A 22,215-nucleotide genomic window follows, 5' to 3' on the forward strand; every position below is an offset into this window, starting at 1 on the left:
CCTATAGTAACGACCCATCGAGCCCACACGCTCACCAAACAAGTTCCTGGAATCGGGAGTCTTGGCCCGTCCCGGTGCAATCTCACAAACGACCAGCCGAAGATATGCATACCACCCACCCAACCCACCTAACCAACCAACCAAACAGGCAAGCAGGCAAGCAGGCAAGCAAAGCAAGCCATCCAGCAATCTCCTCCAAACCAAGGCCTCCATGGGATGGACGGGAGGGAGGGTCGGCAGGCCCACCACCGCCTCCATCCCACCATGATGGCTTCATTCCCCTCGGACCACCCCGGACAGAGAGCAGAGGACCCGTGACTTCCAGGTTTTTGTATTAACTAGTATTTTCGTTTTGCCGAGAATGACTCGCAGCCCACGCGCAGCGGCGATCGGCGCCCTTGGAGTTGGAGCGGGGTGGAAGTTGGTGCGGGGTGGCTAGCTTCATGATGGTGTAGCCCTCGGGGTTAGATAGGAACCTTGTGCTTCGGACTAACTATCTATCATGCGCCACCACCAAGATCCCAGGCGTTGTGTGTGGTTACCGAGGTAGGTTAGGTGAGCAGGGAAAGGAGGTCCAGCCCTTGCCTGGGTTACACAGGGGGAAACAGGTCTGGAGACAGCCATCGGTTGGGGGCGTCGTCATCGGGGACCTGATGCCATGCTGTCCGCTCGAGGGCTCGCAAGAGAGCACACCACGAAACAAGGCTTTTTTTCACACATTCAGAGCATCAAGAGGAAATCTCCAAAGTGCTTCAACCCAAAACATCGGGTTGGATTCATATCTTAATTGATATGTGAACGTATTTTAGGTGTCCTGATGACACCCGCACCCCAAAAACAGCGGTGGTGCTGTTTTCGAAGAGTATTCCCCCAGAGCGAAGACCAAGATCGCAAAAAACGTTTCATGTCATGACTTTCCTTGAGCCCCTTTGACCCTTTCCCTGTGCTTGACCCAAAATCCCAAAGATCCAACAAGCTGCTGTAGAAATAAAGGGTATTACATCAAGCCAATATAGCAACCCGTAAAAAAGAGAATAGGGAAAAAAAAAACGGCCTCTGCTTCCCAAATCTTTTGCGCCCCTTGTACGCCGCTGCCCGATATGCACTGTTGAAGAATTCCATCCGCCCCTATGCCCAAGCGCCGTCATAACGTAATTGTTTGTTTGTGTATGTGTGAGAGAGGTAGAGAGAAAAGAGGTGAGCGGTGATTAAAGATACAGTATTGGATAGAGTGTGAGGAGAAACGGCGAGGTTGGAAAGCCCATGTCCCTGCTTGGTTTAGCCACTCGTGTATCTCTCCCCAGACGGAGGCGAGGAACAGGATCCTTTTCAGATCGGTAGGCCCTCCCTCGACAGGGTGAAGACGGAGTGACAACCCGTGGGTGGGATGCCGATGGTGATGATCAACGTTGTTCGTGTGTTAAAAGAGAGATGATGATGATGGAAGGGAATGACTCGAGTGAGAAAATGAAAAGAACGAATGAAAGAGAGCGACTCGGTGAGGTGTATTGAGAGAAGGGATCCGACCCCTTTCTCTCTTGGCTGAGCCAGGCCAGCGCCGCTGAGACCTTCTCAACCCCCGTTCAGCTGATCCACAGCATCGACGGTCCAGCCAGCCGCATCTTACCCGCGTACCCACACCCGCCAGGACAATGGCCCGCTCTCCAAGCAAAGGCAGCGCCATTGCTTAATAGCAGCCTTGCATGTGACCAAAGAGGGGCGAGGCGGTGTGGTAAGGGTAGTGATGGTGGTGCTGGGGCTGGAACTGCTGCTGGTGGAGGAATTGGTGGGGATGAGGGTGGTACGGGGCCGGGTGGTGCAGCGGCACCTGCTGTTGCTGCTGTTGTGGTTGCGGGATCGGCTGGCCAGCGCGGAAGAAATCCCAAACGTATTGCTGAAGCGGGTATTTTTGCGGCGTAGGAGCCGAGATGGGCATGGCGACGGGGACTTGGACAGGAACGGGGACGGACATGGGCTGCATCGGGGCGAGAGACGCGATGGCGGCCGCCGCGTGGCACTGCTGCAGGAACTCTTGGTGCTGCTGAAGCAACAGCTGCTGCTGCTGCTGCTGCTGCTGCTGTTGAAAGGCAGCAAGGCGCGCATCTTCGGTCTCGTAGATGGCGGGCTCGCCGAAGGGAGGCAGCTGAGTCTCGGGCGGGGGCGTCTTAGCCCCGGGCATGCCGTCCAGGCAGCTGTCATTGTCGTCATCTTCCGAGTCCTCCGAGTCCTCGTCGACGGCGTCAACGTCGTCATACTCCATGTCTTCCTCGACGCTGGAGATGGGAGTCTCCACCTCGTCGTCGTCGACAGAGGCGTTGTCCGATGAGACGGGAGAGATGGGCGCGCCATCTTCGCAATCATACTCTTCCTCATCGGCGTCAACCATGGGAGATTCCTCGGAAACGTAAGTGGGAGTGGTGGTGGTGGTGGTGGTGGTGCCAGTGGATGGCACGGAAGTGGGTGGTGCAGGGGTGGAGGACTCGGTGAACCTAGAGCAGGCGAGGATCTTGGCGCGCAGCTCCGGGAGCGTGATCCTCTCATCCGGGTTCCTTGTGAAGATCCTGGCCAGGATGTCGTTGAGCTCGTCCGACACCGGAAGGATGGTCTTGAGGAAGTTCCGGTTCTTTGTGAAGGCCCTGTAGGTCGAGTCCTCTTGGGAGGCCTGCTTCCAGGGGTTGCGCCCGCACGTGAGGTTCACCAGGATCACTCCAAGGCTCCAAATGTCATTGGGGGCGCAGTAATAAAACGGCCTGCTGGATGAAGGGTCCAGGCATTCTGGAAGAGCTCTTGTCAGCGCGTGTGCGGCAACGAGACGTGAACGGCCCGGGCCCAAGACCCGGACGAGACGAGGTGACCTACCAGGCGACATGTAAAACGTCGAACCGCAGCCGTAGTCTTCGGAGCGATCCGAGGACGTGGCCAGGCCAAAATCGGCCAGCTTCACCGTCTCGCCGTTGTCTGAGACGAGAACGTTCTCGGGCTTGAGGTCCCTGTGGAAGATCCCCAGGCGGTGGCAATGCTCCACGGCGTCCAGGATCTGGAGGAAGGCCTTCTTGGCCAGGTCGTCCTTGCCGACGTACTGTCCGCGCTCCGTGATGTTGTAAAAGAGGTCACCCTCCGGGCAGTACTCGAGGACCACGTAGATGCAGTCTGGGCAGTCGACAATCTTGATGATGGACACGACGTTGGGGTGGCTCGACGCCAGGTGGTGCAGCCGAATCTCGCGCGTCTGGAACGCCGCCTGCCGCCGGTCCAGCGGCGTGCCGTCCGGATTGTACTTGCTCAGGCACTTGACGGCGTAGCGCGCACCGGTCCTTACATCCACCGCCGAGTACACCACCCCGTATGCGCCCGTGCCCACGATGCCCGTGAGCCGGAGCGTGCCGGTGACAAACCGGTCTATCCTCTCCTCGGGAGCCGGCACGGGCGTGACGGACCGCGGAGGAGGCGGGTGGAAGGGGACAAACTGGTGCTGCGGGACGGCGGCGCACGGCTGGCCCAAGGCCGGCGACCCGGGCGGAGTGGGTAAACCGAACATTGCGACATGCTGCATGATCTAGACTTCCTGTCGGCCGGTGGGGGGGAACTGGGTCACCGGTGGGAAGTTGAAGAGGGAACGTTGATGATATTTGCTGAGTTGGGCGGTGAGGCGCTCCGGATCCAGATCCAGTGTCTTGGGTCGCTAAGCGGTCCAGGCCCCGGGGAAATGCTGCAGAAGCTCCTAGTCCAGCAAAAACCAACCGAGGGAGAGAGACAGGAAGGAAACCCCGGAAGCGGAGACCAATTCCTTTGGCAAGAGCGGGAAAAGGGAAATGCCAGATGTCCCTCGAGAAAAAAAAAAAAAAAGATCCCCAGGTGAGGCCTCGGTCCAGGGAACGGCAAAGAAGAAGCTTTCCTATGTCCTCAAGGCCTGGCAAGAAAGTCTTCAGTTGGAAGGGGGAGGGGGGATTGGGCGAGTGATATGTCGTCGAGCGTTGATCAAGAGCAGGCTTGGAGGCCCGGGCTGTGTCTGTCCTCCGGGGGGTTGGGTGAGTGGGTGCGAGCAAGTAAAAGGACCGGGGCGGCGCAGGGTGAGACGGTTATTTGTTGGGTGCCAAGGGTTGGTTTGGTACCACCAAGCAGGCCTCCACAGAGGAACCCGGACGGTAGTGGGGGGGAGGAGGGAGGGGGGGGGTAGGTAAGGGTAAGGGGAGCGGGAAGAGAGGAAGAGGGGCGAGGGTTGGGTGCGGTGGCGAGTTTTGAGAGGAACAGGCTCCCTCGGCACAAAAAACGAACTCCAGGACCGGACGGTGGAGAGGAAACGGAGAAGAAGAGAGGAAAAAACGACGGGAACCCCCGAAGGTTTTATTCAGACCGTGAGTTAGGTAAGTAAAGGAAAAAAGAGGGTCGAGGGGGGGAGAAAGAGGCGGTGGCAGGTGGGAGGAGTGCGGCAGGAGCAGTATGTAGAAACACAATGCGAACAGGGCGGCATCACGTTGATATGGCCTGGGACAGCATCTGAGTGGCAGCCCCGTTTCTCAAGCGGTGGGTGTGGGTGGGTGTGTGAGTGTGCTACTGCCGCTGCTGCTGCTACTGCTGCTGCTGGATGCGCCAGCGCTGCTGCAGCAGGCCCAGGTTTCCCTTCCTCAATCTTCCAACTCATCCTGGGTCGCCCCCCCCCCCTCCCCCCCTCCAACCACACCCCCCTGTCGCCTTCTGGGCGATGGAAGCCCGGCCTGCTGCGTGCATCTGACATCGGACCGGGGGGGCGGCAGGGGCCAATCAAACTGCGGCAGACACGCAATTCGTGGGCTGGTGTTGGGCAAAGGGGGGGCGACGGGCGGCAGGCTGTGAACCCTTGCCGGGGGGGCGAGGATACGTAACGGGGCTTTGTGGCTGGAACACACGAGCCAACTCATGCGCCCATGGGTCTTCCTTACCGAGTAATGTTGGGTTACGCGGCGCTAATTCGCATGAGGCAAAGCGTCAGAAGAAACAAATGGTCAGGTTGTCGTGCCCATGGTGGGTGGTGTGTGCTGGTGTGTGTGTAGGCAAACTACACAGTAATAGTGAGTGACTGCGTAGGAAGGAGTATGTTTGTCTGCTGGGTAGGTGTGCGAATGTTCACGCGTTCACTCGAGGTGGTGATTTTTTTGGCCTGTTGGTTTTCCGCGGTGGCTTGCCTGGACCCGTGATGGATCCTGTGGATCATTTGGCTTTTTTTGTTGTTTTCTTCCTTTTTTATTTTTTTTTTATTTTTATTTTTATCTTATATTTATTCTTGCCTTTCAAGACCACGGCACGGAAATGAGCCCAGGGACCGGAAAGGAGGATCACAGCAAGGAAGCACGGCGCAACGCTGCGCTGACACATGCGTCCGCTCGTAAAGTCTAGACGGATCAGGAGCCAGAGAGCCAGGCAGAGCGAACGAAGCAGGTTTGCTCGGCGTGTTTCTGGCTTGTCCATCCTCCGTGTTACTGCCGCCTCGGCATGCTCATCCGACCATGCGCACGAACTCACGCCCGGCGCCCTTCGCCCCACAAGCCACCTGGATCCATTGGATTCCAAGGCCTGAACCGAGTGCCCGACGCGGGAGGGAGGAGGGGGCGAGCGAGTTTTGTATTGGTCTCACGATGAGGAGTTGGGCTGAGAGCGTCCAAGCAGCTGCAGCGCCATCCGCACCCGCCCTCTTCGGGGGCATCGGCTGGACGGAGCAGCCGCAGCAGCTCCAGCAGCTCCAGCTCCAGCATTTCGTGGAGCCTGGTTCTCTTTGAGCTCACCTCACCAAGGAGGCCGAGCCAGCCGGCCGACGAGGTGACCTTGTGCCGGACCAAGGCGAACGGGGCAGGCTGACGGGCGCAGGCCGACGGGCGCAGGCCCTCGGCCGGCCGGCCGGTCGGTCGGTCTGTCTGGGGGGGAATCCCGTGTGATGCATTCATCCGGAAGAGGCTTTGATACATGGGCGGCCTTCTTTTGCTTCTTTTTGTCCTTTCACTTCCCTCGGTCGCTCTTCATTTTCGCTTCCTCTGCACCAAACGGCTGCTGAACGGCCTCATTTCCTGACAAACAAGCGTTGGCGCACGGGCAATATCGCTCTGACGCCTGGCTCGTTAGCATGTCCATAGACCCGACATCGACAAGTCAACGAATGACGCTTGTCGGGACTTTTCCTTGTGCGGACGCCCAAGATCCGGGACTACTGTACTGTGTACTAGTACTATACGCAGTAGTACATAGAGTCGTGCCAAACGCCGGTCGGTGGCTTGAGATCTGTCGCGAGATCGTATTAGCCCGTGGCGCCAGTGTCGCCATGGATCGTCCACCTCTTGAGACTCGGAAGCATCCCTGGCATGTGGATCTTCCGAGCTTTGCTGTTTCGTCTTTGTTTTTTGATCCTAGACTTTTTTTTCCGTTTACGAAGAACTCCCCGAGAATGTCAGGCGCCGATGCATTGATTGGCCGTCGACGACGGGGACAAGTTTGAGAGATGTTTTGTTTCTTTCCAAGCAACGCATGACTTGTCAATGTGCGTGTGCAACTCACGTTACACAGTACTTGTACATACTGCGTACATAGTACGCTGGGAAAGAAGGGTGTGGATCGCATCGCTTGCGAACCACCACGACAAGCCGGGCCCTGTCTTGTTGCTGGCCTGGGCCCAGAACCGATGCCGATGGCGACATGGCCACCGTCTTGGTTTGATGGCAAGCGTCCGGAACCGCAGGAACATGTCGCGTCTCAAGGCAGATCTGGCTAGAGCTGCTCAAATCAGCAGTTCGGCGGGTGTACGCTACGGGCGGCGGCGGCGAGATCGAGATGGTTCTCCTTGTGGAAACGAGGCACAGAGGGTCCTCGCCAGCTTGGGGTGTGCGACGGCGTGAATAACTAGTTACCGTGTACACGTATGTGCTGTGGCAGACACCAGGCGCAGGTGTCTCGAACCATCCACCAGTGAAGATCCCTACGCCAGACAGCATTCAACCTAGGGGGTCCCCTGAGGATTGTCCGTGCTAACCTGTCCCCAAGCCGGCGGACGGGAACAGCGGGAGAGAACGGCTCGGCAGACCACCGGCGTGGGACCGCAGGGCGCTGGCGCCTGCATGGACCGGCTGGGCTGGGCTGGGCTGGGCTGTGCGTGCGCTCGAGCCGGAGCGAGGCCCAAGCGGTGGAGCGGCTCCAGAGGATCCAGGAGCCCGGACCAGTTCGCGGGAGTTAGCATCAAGCTTCCACGTCATGGACGGCCATCATGGTTCATTCATCGTGTTCCCATGCCCGAGATGAATCCCATCCGCACGAAATGACGGTGTGATTGCGTTCCTTGCGGCTTGCACAAGCCCGGTCCAAGCGAAGCCTGGAAAGAGGCCCAGGGTGGCTTGACGACAAGGCCCCGGCTTGGTGGTGATTGGCTTGTTGGAGCTGCCGTGTTTGGGTCTCGTGGAAACGGAAAATGGAACCTGACAAAGCAGAAGATGCGAAATGGAAATGCAGTCGGGAGCCCCAGGATTCCAATCAACAAGCTCCCAAACCCCAATGGTGCAGATTGCAGGCCGCCCAGAAGGGAAACGATTGTGCAGCATGGCCCCATGTTGTCATGCATGGGCCGACGCCTCACCACGCCCGATTCGACGATAGCGCCCGTGTCTGGCCGAGATGGGGTGGGGCTGCTCCGTGCCTGGTGTGCCTGGTGTGTGCATGTGTGTGGATGGTGTGGATGGCGTGGATGGCGTGGATGGCGTTTGTGGAGCACGGGGCACCCATAAGGTGGGGCCCGGGCTTTTTCTCCTCGTCTGGGGGCTGGGCTGCGCGCCAAGTGTCACCCAGGATCCTTGCCGTCCGTTGAGAGGGTCGCTCGTCAAATCCAAGAAATCGATCCATTGGGATGCCATTTCGCTGCGCAATCTCCACGCGAAACTGTTGCTGTTACGTACTGTGTTAGCTCACGTTTGCCGATGGGAGGTTGCACTGTGGAAGATACGACAGAAAACATGAGATGCGATGGAAAACAGGAGCGAGCCACCAGGGGGGCAAGGGGAGAGGAAACCCATGGAACACGGTCCCTCTCCACCCGCATCTCCTGCATCTCGAAATCAAGAAGGCCCCCCCCTTCGCTTCTCCTGCGAAGTGCGGATGGTGATGGTGAACTGGATGGATGGTGCTGTGGCGAGCGCTTTCATTCAACCCATTCCCAGGTTCCAGCCGTGTCGGACCGTCTCATCGTCCCGGCCTTCTCTTGTGTACGAAGTCGGAATATTCTCTTCTGATAACACCACGTAATGTCGCTAAAATCCCATCAGGACTGTGCCACCTTCCTGAGGTTGTTTCTTTCTGTGTATGTGAACTAGTTAACGTTGTGGCCAAAGTTGCCTCCATCACCCCCCATGGATGATGATTCATTTGACGATTCCTTCGTGATGCCAACGGTCCGGGGTCTCCAGACAGAGCGGCAGTCGATGCAACCCATTCTTGCGGCCTGCCCTGCGGCTAACCCAACGTTCCTGTCAACGCTCGCGAATAAGGAGACCCCGAGACGCAAGCAATCGGGTGCCCCGTCCTTCTGGCCCTCCACCCCCCCCCCCCCCCCCCCCCTCTCTTCGGATTCCTGCAGCCTGGGCCAGGCATTCTTGCGCCCGTTTGTTAGTTATCTCATGATCGGAAAGACCGGGCGCGACCTGGGGACGTTGCATCATCAGCGGGCGGTAATGTGAACGTGGGGAGACAAAGCCACAGCACACGCGTTCCAGACCATGTTATGGCACGCGGCCGGAAGAAAAAAAAAATCAACGCAATCAGCTGTCCTTCCATTCCTCGGATGTCGGCATCACCGCTCCGGCACCGGGTCAAAACAAGCCAGTCACAGTCACGGTTCACGGCTTCGCCTCCTGGGCTGTGGCAGAGGGAAGCCTTCGAGAAGAAGGAAGGGCAGGTGACCCAACGGAACTAGCTAGCGATGTGCGGCGATGCACCTTTCCGAATGCCGATCACATTCGATATCACACGAATCACTGCTTTCTCCGTCACAGTAGTATCTGAAAAAGAAGACGGAAGAGAAAAAAAGAAACCTTGTTTTGCGCCTCGAACCGTTAGGGCGGGTTGCCTGCCACCGCGGCCATGTCGGCGGGAATTGGCTCCCTATTCTTGCCTGCATACCGTGTAGGTCGGGTGGATCTCTGGTCACAAGGCAAGCAATGATCAGAGCGGCGTTGGTGATGCGTTCGGCCTGGTCCTGATCCGTGCCTGTGGAAGGATGCGGGCAATAATACCACGCTGGTGACGCCGCTGTGCCGCCGCGGCTATGTGCGGTACAGGAGAAGCACAACGATACACGGTACACGGTAGCTGCGCAGTGCACGGTACGCTTGTTCCGTCTTCGACGCATGCAACAAGTCCAGCGCTGGACCTGAATCGTCGTCATGGGTTTCCGGTACCCTTAGCACGCGCCGTCTGGGTCGTGATGTTTCCGGGGTATCTGCAGGTCCCGAGCCTTGATGCTACATACACAGTACATACACCAACCTCCGTGCCTATCCGCATGCCATGTCCATACAAGCACGCCGGTTGCCGCGCGGAAATCAGGGCGGCACAGTTTCGACATGATCATCGAACGAGATGCAGATCACCCTCGTCAAGCAGGCTTGGAGCAAACACTCTGCTGCCATCACGAACCATCCTGTCCGGCGCCTCGGCAAGGGTTGCCAGCAGATTGTTGGAAGGCGTGCATAAAGAGTTTGAGATGGCGAGAACTGTGACGCAGGGCTTGCCCCATGAATAAACATCGCAACATGCACCCGTCAGGAAGTTACGCGGCCTACTCAGTAGATGGGCTTCTTCTAGTTCCGCTCATTACGGGCTGCGTAATCTTGGGCCGATGTGTCACCACCCCACGGGGCTGTGCACGCATTCGGCACGCATTTCTCGGGAGGGAATGTCGATCATAATAACCAGTTTTCTTTTCTTCCTTGGCCCATCGCGCCACTGCGTACATACAATACATAGTTGGCGTGGTGGCCATCCCAGGGCATATCGGCATGACGAAACCCAAAACCAGACTGCTTCGAAACCCCATGGCAAAACAAAGTGCATGCCAAGCCAACATGCGTTCACTTGAAGAATCTGGGGGGGGGGGGGGGGGGCAGCCAGGGCCATGGCATATCGTCTGGCGCCGGCTGTGTTTCATCAAGGGACATGTCGGATCACCCTGAGTGGGGATCGGGGGGGGATCGACTTTGCTTGACACATTGACCCGGTCGGTCTTGTAACAGGTGTGTAGGAAGTTGGCGTTATCTTTTCGCGGAATCACGCCGGCCTTGAATCCTATGAGCTCCCGTATCTTCCGATCTCGACCGCCCGAGTCTTGCGGGGAAGCGGCATCTTTTCGGGGAGGGAGGGAGGGGGGGGCTGACCTCCGAAATCCCGGGGCCGGGACTCGGGGGGGACAAAGACCCACTTTCGGCCCGGGTGAGCAACGTCTTGTCACGCCCACCCTCGGTCCAAAGCCGTCTGATCCCGCGGCGTTTCTCTGACTCGTGTACAGCAGGTTACTTCACCGTAGAGTCAAGCTCCCCATGTCCGCCTCCACAAAACACTTTGGGCTTTTCATTCATCCCGGTTGACTTGGTTCTACCCTTCTGCCGGTCTACACGTTTGTCATGAGAAACACCCACCTTGATCAACTCCATTCGATGCAACAACGGGCAGGATTTCTCAACCTCCAAGGGTTATTGAGTGTACATCATCAATGACATGTCAAACTCCTTCCATCTCTACCGTGTAAACTGAACGGGGATGGAAGGATACCAGGTTTCATGCCGTGCCGCTCTGCGCCGCGTCGTGCCATGCCCCAGCTTTCCCGGTTCCTCCGGTTCCTCAATGACAGCGCGAGCCCAATTTGTCCCCTGTGCACCCATCCCCTTCCCTCTTTCTTCTCCATCTAGGCAATAACGCAAAGGCTGGTTGGCTCACCCTACTGCCGTACCTACCAAAGCAAGGCGCAAGTCCACGTAAACCTGTTCTGTAAGGCGTCAGGAAGATGTGAGGATCACAAGGTAGTACATGCGCCGAGTGTTCTTAAAATAGAGAGGGGCATTCAACGATGCTGGATCCATCCTCAGGTACATCAGACCGAGCCCATGAACACGCTCAAGCCCTCCGATCCTCGCAACGCCGGCCAGGGAACGGAAGAATTTCCAAAAAAATGACCGAGCCAAAACACCCCGGCCGACCGGCCATGGCGCTTGATCCCTGGCCCGACTCCCCTCGAAGCCTCGCTCGCTGTCGGACGGCCAGCCGGCAGGCCACCCATTCAGCAGGCCTGGGGAACGGAAGGATCAGCTAAGAAAAGGGTCAGCCGCACCTCCGACCTCCGACATAAAGAAGGAACGCGCGGGAGAGTGCAGTGGCTGGGAAGCCTACCTAGAAGAAGGGAGGGGTGTACGAGGGTATGTTCGCTCCCCGCTCTGTGCGGCGTAGGGCAGCGAGGCGACGGCCTGCTGCGCGGTGAGAGGGTGGGTGGCTCAGCCATCGTGAAGATCCCTCATCCCTCTCTGTTCCTCGTCGGCCACAAGGGCCCTACATGATGCGGACGCAGCGCCGTCGGCCATCCTGTAGGGAGGAGGCGGTCCGATCTGATACGTTGTCGTGTCACACGTGCTGAGCGTCCACGTTCAATTCCGATGCAGCGGGCACACGACGCCGCTGCCGTGCAGTAGGGTGCTTGAACCACTCCAGTATTTCTATATATGCACCGTTGTGCTTCATTGGCTGCTCAGAAATGGATCCAAAGCAGGATGCCATCCGCATCCTGCTATGACTTGGGCAGCTCGGCGGGACAATGAATGCCCACAAGGCACTCTGAGATGACTCCCCAACCTCCCATCGAAGCCGCTCAATAGCCGGGCAAGCAATCCCACAAACTGGTCGCCCGATATTCTTCCTCCACACGAGCACACATAGACGCCAGCACCAAGAGACCGTCAACCCAGCTGCTAAGCGCCCCGACATCCGGAAACCCGGGGCAGCCTGCTCCGCGCCAGCTCCGGCGGGCGGCCCGGGCAAAGCGCCGGAACACCTCAAATGTCAAGCCAAGGTGCCCAGGTGGGATAGATGCCTTTGTGACACCGAGCCTATCCACCTTCTACGCTGCGTCAAGCCATAGTCCCGTCCAGTCGTTCTGCTCTTCGATGGTGATGGTTTCAGTGCTGTGTCTGTATTATGTACCTCAAGTACGGTATCCTGGCCGAGCTCCAGGCAAAGCATTCGGACGGTTTCACATGCAACCAAGGGTCTCCAGTCATCGACGCCTTCTTCTCACCGACATCTTCCCTACCTCTCTCTTTGGGTTTCTTCTCGACTTGACGGTAATAGAACCTCTAGAGCACACATCGCATAGCCGTGCAACTCTTTGATGCATAGGCAGGTTCTGGCCTTCTCATGCGTTTCCATGATCCGCTCAGACTCTCTTTCCTCTCCCCCCGACAAGAAACTCCCACAAGGTTCCTATGCTGCCTCAGCAGCAGAATCAGACACCAGACACTCTTAATGCAACAACCTCCCCCCAACCAGCTGACAGACAGTCTCTCCAATCTCCGACACCGCCCTGCCCTATCCATCCACTTCTACCGACCCGCTCCATGTCCATGCCCTGCCTGCACCCGGTGCGTAAAGAACGGGTGTTTCAGCGCCTCGGCCGGCGTGATCCGCTTATCCGGATTCAGCGTCAGGCATCGCTCCAGCAGGTCGATAAAGTGATTGAGCTCGCGGCTCTCGGCGTCTGTCATGCCCGCCGACGCGGCCAGGAGGCGTGCGCGCAGGTCACGCGTCGGCTTGATGCTTGCGAGGGTTCGGACCGTGGTCTAGCATCCCAAACTTAGTCAGTTACATGCGTTTCGCACTGGGGAGGCGGCAGCGGCGGCGGCGGCGGCGGTGGATGCATTGTATGTAGGAAGCAGAGGGCGGGAAGCAATGTTTGCCGGGACGGCATGAACTGGGAGGGGGGCAGCACTGCAGAAACGCCGGCGTTGTGCCGCCCGCGGCAGCCGCCTGCTTGCTTCTGCTTCGGCTTCGGATGAAGATCGACCGACCCACCCGAGCCACCATGATGCATCACGGAGGCAGGCCCTTGACATGCAGGCAATCCGCGGCGGCTAGGAAGCGCGCGCAACCTCGGGAAGAGGGCGGGGTCGCAAGAGCAAAGCACGGCGCCGGTTTGGGGGCTCGATAGCTCAAGGAAGCGATACTCGACAAAACGCGCACAAAGAAATCAAGACGCCTCGCGCTGTAGCGTGGCCAGGGCGAAATGGGATCGTGATACTCAAAAACGACAGTCCAAAACGTACGTACCTTTCCAAGCTTATCCCGCTCCACGCTGATGAAGTTACCCAGCTCGTCAAAGTGATTCTGCGCAAGGTCGCCGCGGCGGTACAACTTGGCGCTCAGCTTGCCGCGAATCTCCATGATGTTCTTGAGCATCTGGTTGTTGTTTTCGCCGGTAAAGAGAATCTTGCCCGTGTACAGCTCGTACAGGGTGCAACCGATGGACCACATGTCGACGGCATAGTCAAAGGGCACGCCAAGGATGATCTCGGGGGCGCGGTAGAAACGGCTGACAAGGTACGGCATGGGCTCGTTGGTTGTCGTGGCCGCGTCGGACCTGTCGATGGCCGTGCCCAGGTCGCAAATCTTGAGCACGTTGCGTGCTTCGTTGACCTGGAGGCAAGCGTTAGCTCTCGGTCGATTCATGAGGAGCGGCAGGAACATCTTCTCTGAACGTACCAGGATATTGTCAGGCTTTAGGTCGGCGTGGATGATGCTGCACTTGCGCATATGGCCCAAAGCCAGGAAGATCTGGTACGCATACGCGCGGGTCGCGTTGAGGTTGATGCCAATGTTGTTGCCAAACTTCTTGAGCACCTCGCGGAGGTTCATGCTCAGATTCTCAAACACCATGCAGAGGTGGGCCTTATACTCGAAGGACCGCTCGAACCGCACAATGTGCTTCTTGTCCTCGGGATCGGCGGCGTTGAGCTTCTCGAGAATGGCGATCTCGGTGAAGCCGCCCTTCTTGAGCGCGTCGTTGTTGCGCATGATCTTGATCGCCACCACCCTGTTGGTGGTGATGTCGACCGCACGGGCAACTCCTGCGAACATGCCGCGGCCCAGGCCCGTCGACACCTGATACCGACCGTCGAGCAGCTCACCGGGCCGGATCTTGTAGTAGCCCTCCTTGTCCGTCCCGTCGAGAATGGCGCCGCCGGCTTGAGATGCCTGCTGCTCGGCGGGCTTGGGTGCGGCCTTCGGGGCAAACTTGTCAACGAAATCCTCGGCGAACATGTCAAACTCGTCGTCATCTTCCTCCTCCTCCTTCTTCTTCTTCACGGCCTCGTCCTCCTCTACGGGGGCTGGCGCCTCATCATCCTTGGAAGGGCGGCGCGGCTCGCCGTGGAGGCCAACGTTGCCATGGCGCATCTCATCCCGGCGCTCATCTTCCTTCATGTCGGCCGTGGGATCGTAGTCCGCGGCCGACGGGCCATCCTCATCGGCCCTGCTATGAGCATTGATGAGAGATTGGTCGTCAGCGAAGTTGAACGCCCCGGGGGATAGATCGGCTTGGACCTTGCTGGGGGATAGGGGAGGCGACGAGGGACCGTCTGATGGAGTTAGCAAGCAGGTTTGCGCGTTGAGGGGGAGGGAGCAAGGGCTGCGGTCTTACTGGAAGTCGGCGTGACACCCTCCATTGGCTGAAGCGCAGGCGTGCTGAGGCGAGTTGAGCCCGGGGTGGACGCAGGCCTATCACCAGACTGCAACGCCTGAATCGTAGGAGCCGCGGCACCAGCGCTGCGCTTCAAGGCGGCTTCTCTCGCCTTCCGACGACGCTCGATTTCGGCCTGTTCGCGAGCTTCTTCGTCCATGGTTGACTCAGGATCCCAGTCCATATCAGGCTCGGGTTCTTGGGCAGGTGCGCTGCGATACAGGTTAGCAGCCTGCGCAAAACAAAGAACAGCGGGTTTGGGAGCCAAGCGTCACATCTTACCTGGTCTGAGAGATGGCAAGATCGTGGATGCCCCGTTCCACCGTGGCACCTTGATCAGGCTTGCCGTCCTGCTTGACCTCGCGGCGATGCTCGGGCAAGTTCGCCCGCCTGGCCGGGGACGGATCCCTTGGGCGTCTGTCAGCCTGAGCAGCATTCCGGTCCCTTTCGCCTGACCTGTGATCCTCCCCGGGGCGGTCGCCAGGCCTCCTCCCCCGGCCACGACCCGCGCCGCCGTGACCGGGCGACCGACTGCGGGTCCGGTGGCGCTTATACGGGTAGCCGTCATCTCTGCGGTCATGGTCGCGATCGCGGTCGCGGTCGCGTGGGTGGCGGGGCGAGGCGGGCTCGCGGCTGGCGTAGCGGCCATAAGAACGGTCGTCGTAGCGGTCGGAGCCGCGAGAAGGAGGGCGGTCTAGGTCGCGGTAGGGACGGCGACGAGGAGCCTCCTCGTAGTGGACTCGGAGCTGGCGGGAACCGCGGCGGTCACGGGTGTCGTCGCGAGCCCGCTTGAAGCCACGAGGGGAGCGGCTGCGGCTCCGGGTCCGGCTCCGGCGCGAGGACGACGGGTCGGCTGAGGACCTGGGGGGCCATTCTGGGTCTCTGCCTCGATGTCTGCCGGTTCGGTCAACATCACCGTTTTGTTCAGAGCGAGGCAGGGGAGTTGCCTCTACGATTTCCCCCTCATCCGAGCTGAAAGCTGAGGACGCCATTGTACCGACCGCCAAGTGTCACCCGCGCAACGGCCTGCTTGGTCCGTGGCTATCTATGCCGGCTGCCGAACAAGGCCGCGGGATGTGCGCTTCCTGGTCTCGTCTCTCTTTTTTTTTTTTCTTCCTCTATGGGCGCAGCTCTTGGTCAGCAGGACTGCGGGGCGAAACCCAAGTCACAATGCTAGGGCCGAACCCGATGTGTGGAGGCTCGCAGGTCTGTGACTGCGATGATAAAAGGAAAGGGAGGGGCAGCGGCTCGGGTTGGCGATGATGGCGATGATGGGAATGATGATGACGAAGATTGCTAGATGCAGGTGGGTGAAGCTCGATGCCCCAGCGTTTGAAGGTTGGTGGGAGGACTCGAGCTGACGATGGTTGACGGGTGGATGGGTTGAGGACGGGATCCGATGCATCGGACGAGCAGGGATCACGGTTAACTCGTTTACTACCTAGCGTGGGTCCGTGAAGGGCGAACGTCAAGTCCAAGAGCGGCAGGCATTTTGTTTGGAATCCCATTGCCGCAGTTTAGCCGACCCACCGCCCACCCCCAGGGCGGTCTGGCCGAATCTTACTGGCAATTTGAGCGAGCCGCCACCCCGAGCGGGACATTTCCTGCCAACTCTCTCTCTGACATCCTCTGTGAAGGAGTTTGCAGCATCGCCGCTTGTTTTCTTTGTTCAGTTTGCAGTCGCTGTTTTTATTTCTCGAGAAACCAGCAAAATGGGTGGCCAGAGCAGAGAAGGTTCGTCCTTTTTTTTCGCCATTTTCTCCGTCCCTCGTTTTGCCTTCTCAACCTGGCGACTGACTTGACTAACACTCGATACCAGGCGGCAAGGCTAAGCCCCTCAAGGTGCGCAACTCGAACCCACCACCACCACCATGATGATCTTCACCACCACTACACTGCTGCTGTTGCTACTACTACTGCTACTACTGCTACCACCACCACCACCACCACCACAACTGCTGCTACCTCGTTGAAGAACGCCAAATCGCCAAGCCAGGCGACCTACCAGCGAAACCCTGACTAACCCCCCGCTCTCTGCATCGCCGTGTCGCAACAGGCCCCCAAGAAAACCAACAAGGAGCTCGACGAGGATGACAAGGCCTTCCTGGAGAAGAAGCGCGCCTGTAAGCCCCTCCTCCCCCCTCGCGGTTCGTATCCCAAGTGTACGTTAACACGACCCCTCCACGCAGACGAGAAGGCCAAGGCCGAACTCGCCGCCAAGGCCGCCGGTCGTGGCCCTCTGGTGAGTCTTCTTTCCATCATCGCACGACGAAGAAGGAGGAGGGGCGACGGACCGACGGACAGACGGACGAACAAACGAACCGTAGCTAACCACGCTCGACCTTACCCCCCCCCCTGCGCAGAACACCGGCCAGCAGGGCATCAAGAAGTCCGGCAAGAAGTAATCTCGGACCAAGGAAGACGGGCAGGCATCCAGGAGATGAGGAGCGGGATGCGGGAAGGTGCTGTTCGAGGTTCCTTTGCTACGCCTACGCTTTGGTCAGCCAGGAGCATCGAGAAATTGAGTTGGCGTCTTTGCACTTCTGCTTCTTCCCTCCGGCCGCATTCCTATTTTGTGGTGTGGGCAGTGAATCTGCGCCCAAGACATGCCGTGGTGTTCATGTACTCTGGATTTGCCCTTGGGTAGGACGTCTGGTGTTGGCCAACGGCAGATGACGCCCGAGCCGTCGGGTGATGTTGGTGCTCAAGTCTACCCTTGGCTTTTGTACCATCAGCATGAGCCGTTGAAGGGCTTGTCTCGACCTCACCATCAAGACGGGACTGCTTCCAGTGGGCAGGGACCGCATCATGCTGGACTTTTTCATCAGGCAGGTACTCTCTCTCTCTCACCAAAAAGAAACCCAATGCCAGAGCGAATCCAGACTCGTCAAGAAAATCCACGATCCTTAACCAGGTTCCAAGTCGCTCAATTCAATAGATCGGCATCACCATGTAAATGAGACACGGCACATGCCTCCATACTTGGTCAATCTCTGCCTCTTTCTTTTGCTATTTCGATATCGTGACAGTCGTAGCACGGATGATGAGCACTCAGCTCTTCCACGCCGCGGAAGAAGCCTAGTCTGATGTCTATCTAAACAAGACAAACTGTTCCTTTGTACATGAGCCATTTTGAGGTCGGCCCAAAAGAAGAAATGCAACCCAGCCTCCTTGTATCCAAACGCCGATATATGCCGCTAGAAAAGTTCCTTCCTTCTATCTTTTCAACAATCTCCCTTCCAGATCCCTTCCATCCGCAGGACGGTCCTACGCGTCCTTCACTGGTTCCCGCCCCAAATTTGGCTCCCCCTCCCTGCCAAACTCACGCTCCCGCTGCCGCCTCCCGTACCCCTCGGAGCCCTCCTCGTCGCCGCGCCCGGCGGCGCAGGGGATGCCGTCCTCGAAGCACCTCTAAAGTAATCATACTGCGTCGGATCCCGCTGCGGCGGCTGCTGCTGCTGTCCCTGCGCTGGCGTCATCGGCCTCGGTGTCGTCGTCATGGGTATCGTCACCAGTTCGCTGTCGTCGGTCTGCGGCAACCCCCCATACCCCTGCGGCCCGCCACCCAGAAACCCGGGTGCGCGCTGGGTGCCGGAGCGATCCCAATCCTTGTTGGGATCATTCCCGTAACCGCCAGCGGAGCTAGCGGTGGAAGGCGGATAATTGAGGGTAGACACCGGCATGAGAGCCGCACCGCTGACGAGGCTTGTACGGCTGTCGTTGCCGTTGCTGCCCATGGTATACAGCGGGGATCGGGCGCGGGCGAGGGATTCGGGCCGGCGGCCAGAAGTCGAATGTTGGTAGACAGGCTGGCCGGGGTAGGCAGACGAAGAAGAGGATGCGGGAGGGGACATGTATGCCCCGGGGTAAGAAGGGTCTTGATGGTAAGTCGAAAAGGGACGGCGGCCGGTGCCGCTGCTACCGAAGCCCATGCCGCCCTGGGGCGTGCCGGGGCGGGACCCAGCCTCGGAACCGTGCGTGCTGCCAGGCGTATCGGGGCGAATAAGGTCGGGCTGGCGGCCAAAGAGCTCGCCGGCGCCGCCGTGCTCGGCAGCAAACTCGTCGCGGTTTTTGTAGAATTCAAAGTCGAGGCGATGTTCCGGGACGACCTCGAAGCCGGGCAGCGAGGCTGAGAGCTTGCCGGCTTTGCCGGACGACATGCTATCGAGCGCGTACATGTCGCTGTAGCCGCTGACGGTCATGGTGTCGTCGTAGCCCGCATCCCGGCCTTCTGACAGGCGGCCTTGGTAGATGCTGGCGAGCATGTTCTGCGCCTTGGCGTGCACCATGGGGGTGATGAGCGGCTTGTACAGAGACGGATGGCCGAAACGGGCGGCGAGGCGGTCGTTGCGGAGGCTCTGCTCCTTGACGTCCATGGCGGCCTCGACGCGACGCTGGGGATTGTAGCTGGTGGCGTAATACTGCATCTGGTCATCAAACATGCGGCGGCAAAATATCTTGAAGGCGATCATCATGAAGGGGAGCGGCGCGACGGCGTAGGCGTGCATGTGAGACGGGTCGCCGCGGACCCAGACGATCAAGAAGACGACCAGATGCGACAGCATGGAGCCAAACAGGAAGCGGTTGAAGAGGATGCGCCAGAACATGCCGCCGCTCTCGGTCTTGGTGACGAAGACGTAGAGCAGCAGATACTTTTTGAGGCCAACGTCGATGCAAAAATAGAGCGCGGCGGCGGGCAGGACCAGGGGCTGAATGGCGGCGTAGCAGAGGGCGATGGTCGCGTAATAGAGGAAGTAGTTGTAGTAGCTGGCATAATCGAACGGGGGCGGGGCGGTGAGCTCGATCAGCTCGCGGGGCGTGGGGCTGGAGAACTTGCGCATGACGAAGCTGTAGAAGAGAGTCCACAGCTGGGCCAGGTCGACGGCGGCGCCGAGCTGCCTCTGCAGGAGCCAGACGATCCAGAAGGCCGACACGGAGCAGAGCGATAGGAAGAGGGCGAATCCGATGTCGGCCTCGAGGAAGGCCTGCCAGGCGTCCTTGCCGTTCTGCGTCTGCTGCACGACGGTGGCGGTGAAGGTCCAGACGGCGCTGAAGATGGAGAAGATGACGAGGTTGTTGAAGACGAAGAAGGCGTAGAGCTTGGCGACGACGTGACGCTCGCGGCCCGTCTTGGTCTGGTCTCCTGCCTTGATCGACATGCGGCGGAAGATGATGGGAAGGGTCAAGAAGACGAGCGACATGACGGCGGGCGACGCAATACCCTGGATCAGCGACCAGCCGTTCTTGTTGGCGGCCAGGGATTGCTGGAAAGCGGGCCAAACGCGCCCCAGGTTCGACAGGTTCACCAGGAAGATGGCGATCATGGCGTTGGGGGCGATCCAGAGGATGGTGAGCACGAAGACCCAAAAGTTGTTCCACAGCCTCCTGGTCCTGCGCGTCGACGAGTTCAGCGGCATGTTGTCCCAGATGATGTCGGTGGGCCGGGGCGCGAGCTTGATGGTGGCGCCGTAAGGCTTCTTGTTGCGGCAGGCATACGCGATGGCATGGGCCTCGGCGATATCGGCGTACGACGCGAAGCCGTAGGGCATGGAACCCCGCTTGTCAATGCGCTGGCGGACGTCCTTGATCTCGAGCTCCAAGACCTTGATGCGCTGGGTCAGGTACTCGATGGCATCGACCTTTTGGCCCTTGGGGTAGGTGGAATACGACGGGTCCTTCTTGGATGGCGAACACTTGGGCCGCTCCGAGGGCAGGTTGTTGGGGTCCTTCAGGTAGATGGCGAGGACCTTTTCGAGCTTGCGGACCGTCTTGTCGTGCTCCTCGATCAGATTGGGCAGGATCTTGACATCGCGAGCGACGGCGGTGCGCGAAAAGGACGAGTTGGGGGCCACGCTGTCGATGATCCTGGCGATGCCCTCGTCCGACGCCATGTTTTTGGGGATGTCATAGAGCTGGAGACTGTCAGCCGGCGGCCGAGGCGAGACGAACCCGTGCGTTCACCTACCATCAGGGTACGAGCGTGAAGGCTCTGCTGGTACTCCTCGCTCTTCATGTACTGGCGCCTCAGATCCAGCACCTTTTTGTAGTTCCACCAGAGGTGGCCGCACACGACGACGGTCAAGAGCCAGGCAAAGACGACGGTGGCCCAGTGGGGGTCGCCCCAGACGTTCCGCGGCGTGACCTTGAGGAACCACAGGTCGTCGGGCGTGAAGAACGTCCAGTTGACGGGGATCAGGATGCAGCATCCGAGCACGGTGAGGATGAGAAAGATGTTGCGGCACATGCGGGTGAAGCGCATGAAGATGGCGGCATCCAGGCCGACGAGGTTGACCAAGTCCTGCTCTGTGGTGGACCACAGCGGGGCGATCCATGCGAAGATGCCCTTGCCGAGGGGCGGGGGCGCGTGTTTCTCGTCGGCATGCTTGAGCTTGGGCGCGTAGACTGCGTTGTTGTAGGGTCGGAGCAGGGAGAAGCAGATGGCGATGGCAGCGGTGGTGCCGAGCGAGGAGCCGATGGCGGCGAACAGGGCGCTTTCTTGGAGCTGGAAAAGGACGGTGGTGTTAGTGAGGGCAGGCCACGGCGGCAGCAGAAACGGGTCATACGCACCCTGGACTGCGAGGAGAAGGGGTCGGACAGGAGCTCGAGGAAGATGTCAGCCGAGGACTTTGCCTGCCTGGCAAAGAGCCCCCGGAGCGATTCCATGGCGGCACGGAAGTCAGCGCTTGATGCCCCCGGAAGGGCACCAAGAAGGCCGTGGTATCAGGCTCGAGGGCAGCGGTTCGAGAGCGAGCCAAGGGCGGATCGATCTTGGTATCCGGTCGGTCGGCTCTAGGCACAAACGTCGTTTGCCTCGTGGTGTGGTTCCCCCTCTTTTGGAGCTCGGCTGCCAAGCTCCCCGAGGTGACACACCAAGCAATCGAAGATCTGCACCCCGCGGGCAGCGAAGGATGCGGTCTCGAAGGGACGGGAGTGAAGTTTGCTGTGGGCTCCGGGTCGCCGAGATCAATGCCAAGTGCGAAGGCGGACTCGTCGGTCGGTGCCAAACATCGAACCCGCGGGAGCGAGTCGGATGAGTTGGGTGCGTCAAACGTCGGGTACGTGGTACGGAAACCGTTGATCACTGGGTCCCCGGGGAAGCGCCGGTGGATGTCAGAAACGAGCGACAAGCGACAGTCGACCAAAGCGAGAGATGGTCGATGATCGGTCCTGGAGGAGAGAGAGGAGAGAGGGTGAGACAGATGCAAGGACGATCTTGCTGAGTGCTCAGCGGGCCGTCGAAAGGCTGTCGTTCTATTCTCGGTATGGAGATGGTTGTGTCAGATCCCCCGTCAGGGCATCCTCCCGCCAAGGGCAAAGAAGAAAAAAAGCGTCTTGATGAGCCAAACAGGGATGCATGAGGACTGGTTCTGGAACGACGCGAAGTCCCTGTTTAGAACAGCCAGCCGTCCGGCGCCAAGAAACGCACCGAGGACAATGAACGTCCCTGGAGGTTGGGGCAAAGATGCCATGGATTTGCAATGTGCAAGAAACCT

The 22,215-nt window shown here is 59.1% G+C and overlaps 4 protein-coding genes across 4 annotated transcripts; 1 reads left to right on the forward strand and 3 right to left on the reverse strand.

The window, feature by feature from the left end:
* Positions 1–1,687: 1,687 nt before the first annotated feature.
* VTJ83DRAFT_4689 (uncharacterized protein) lies at positions 1,688–3,553 on the reverse strand (the record flags this gene model as incomplete). Its single annotated transcript, XM_071011205.1, has 2 exons — positions 1,688–2,775; positions 2,860–3,553. 2 exons carry the CDS (start codon positions 3,551–3,553, stop codon positions 1,688–1,690), a joined length of 1,782 nt encoding a protein of 593 aa, XP_070866139.1.
* Positions 3,554–12,590: 9,037 nt separating this feature from the next.
* VTJ83DRAFT_4690 (uncharacterized protein) lies at positions 12,591–15,714 on the reverse strand (the record flags this gene model as incomplete). The annotated part of the gene is made up of 7 exons (XM_071011207.1): positions 12,591–12,827; positions 13,315–13,680; positions 13,747–14,621; positions 14,684–14,934; positions 15,005–15,130; positions 15,179–15,575; positions 15,639–15,714. The coding sequence occupies 7 exons, from the start codon at positions 15,712–15,714 to the stop codon at positions 12,591–12,593; spliced, it is 2,328 nt and encodes a 775-aa protein (XP_070866140.1).
* Positions 15,715–16,434: 720 nt separating this feature from the next.
* On the forward strand, positions 16,435–17,127 carry VTJ83DRAFT_4691 (uncharacterized protein; the record flags this gene model as incomplete). The annotated part of the gene is made up of 5 exons (XM_071011208.1): positions 16,435–16,456; positions 16,542–16,564; positions 16,779–16,845; positions 16,912–16,964; positions 17,086–17,127. 5 exons carry the CDS (start codon positions 16,435–16,437, stop codon positions 17,125–17,127), a joined length of 207 nt encoding a protein of 68 aa, XP_070866141.1.
* An 873-nt stretch (positions 17,128–18,000) lies between these two features.
* Positions 18,001–21,385, reverse strand: VTJ83DRAFT_4692 (uncharacterized protein; the record flags this gene model as incomplete). The annotated part of the gene is made up of 3 exons (XM_071011209.1): positions 18,001–20,634; positions 20,688–21,224; positions 21,290–21,385. 3 exons carry the CDS (start codon positions 21,383–21,385, stop codon positions 18,001–18,003), a joined length of 3,267 nt encoding a protein of 1,088 aa, XP_070866142.1.
* Between the last annotated feature and the right edge of the window lie 830 nt (positions 21,386–22,215).

The sequence above is a fragment of the Remersonia thermophila genome, chromosome 4, assembly GCF_042764415.1.
Source record: "Remersonia thermophila strain ATCC 22073 chromosome 4, whole genome shotgun sequence".
Taxonomy (NCBI): domain Eukaryota; kingdom Fungi; phylum Ascomycota; class Sordariomycetes; order Sordariales; family Chaetomiaceae; genus Remersonia; species Remersonia thermophila.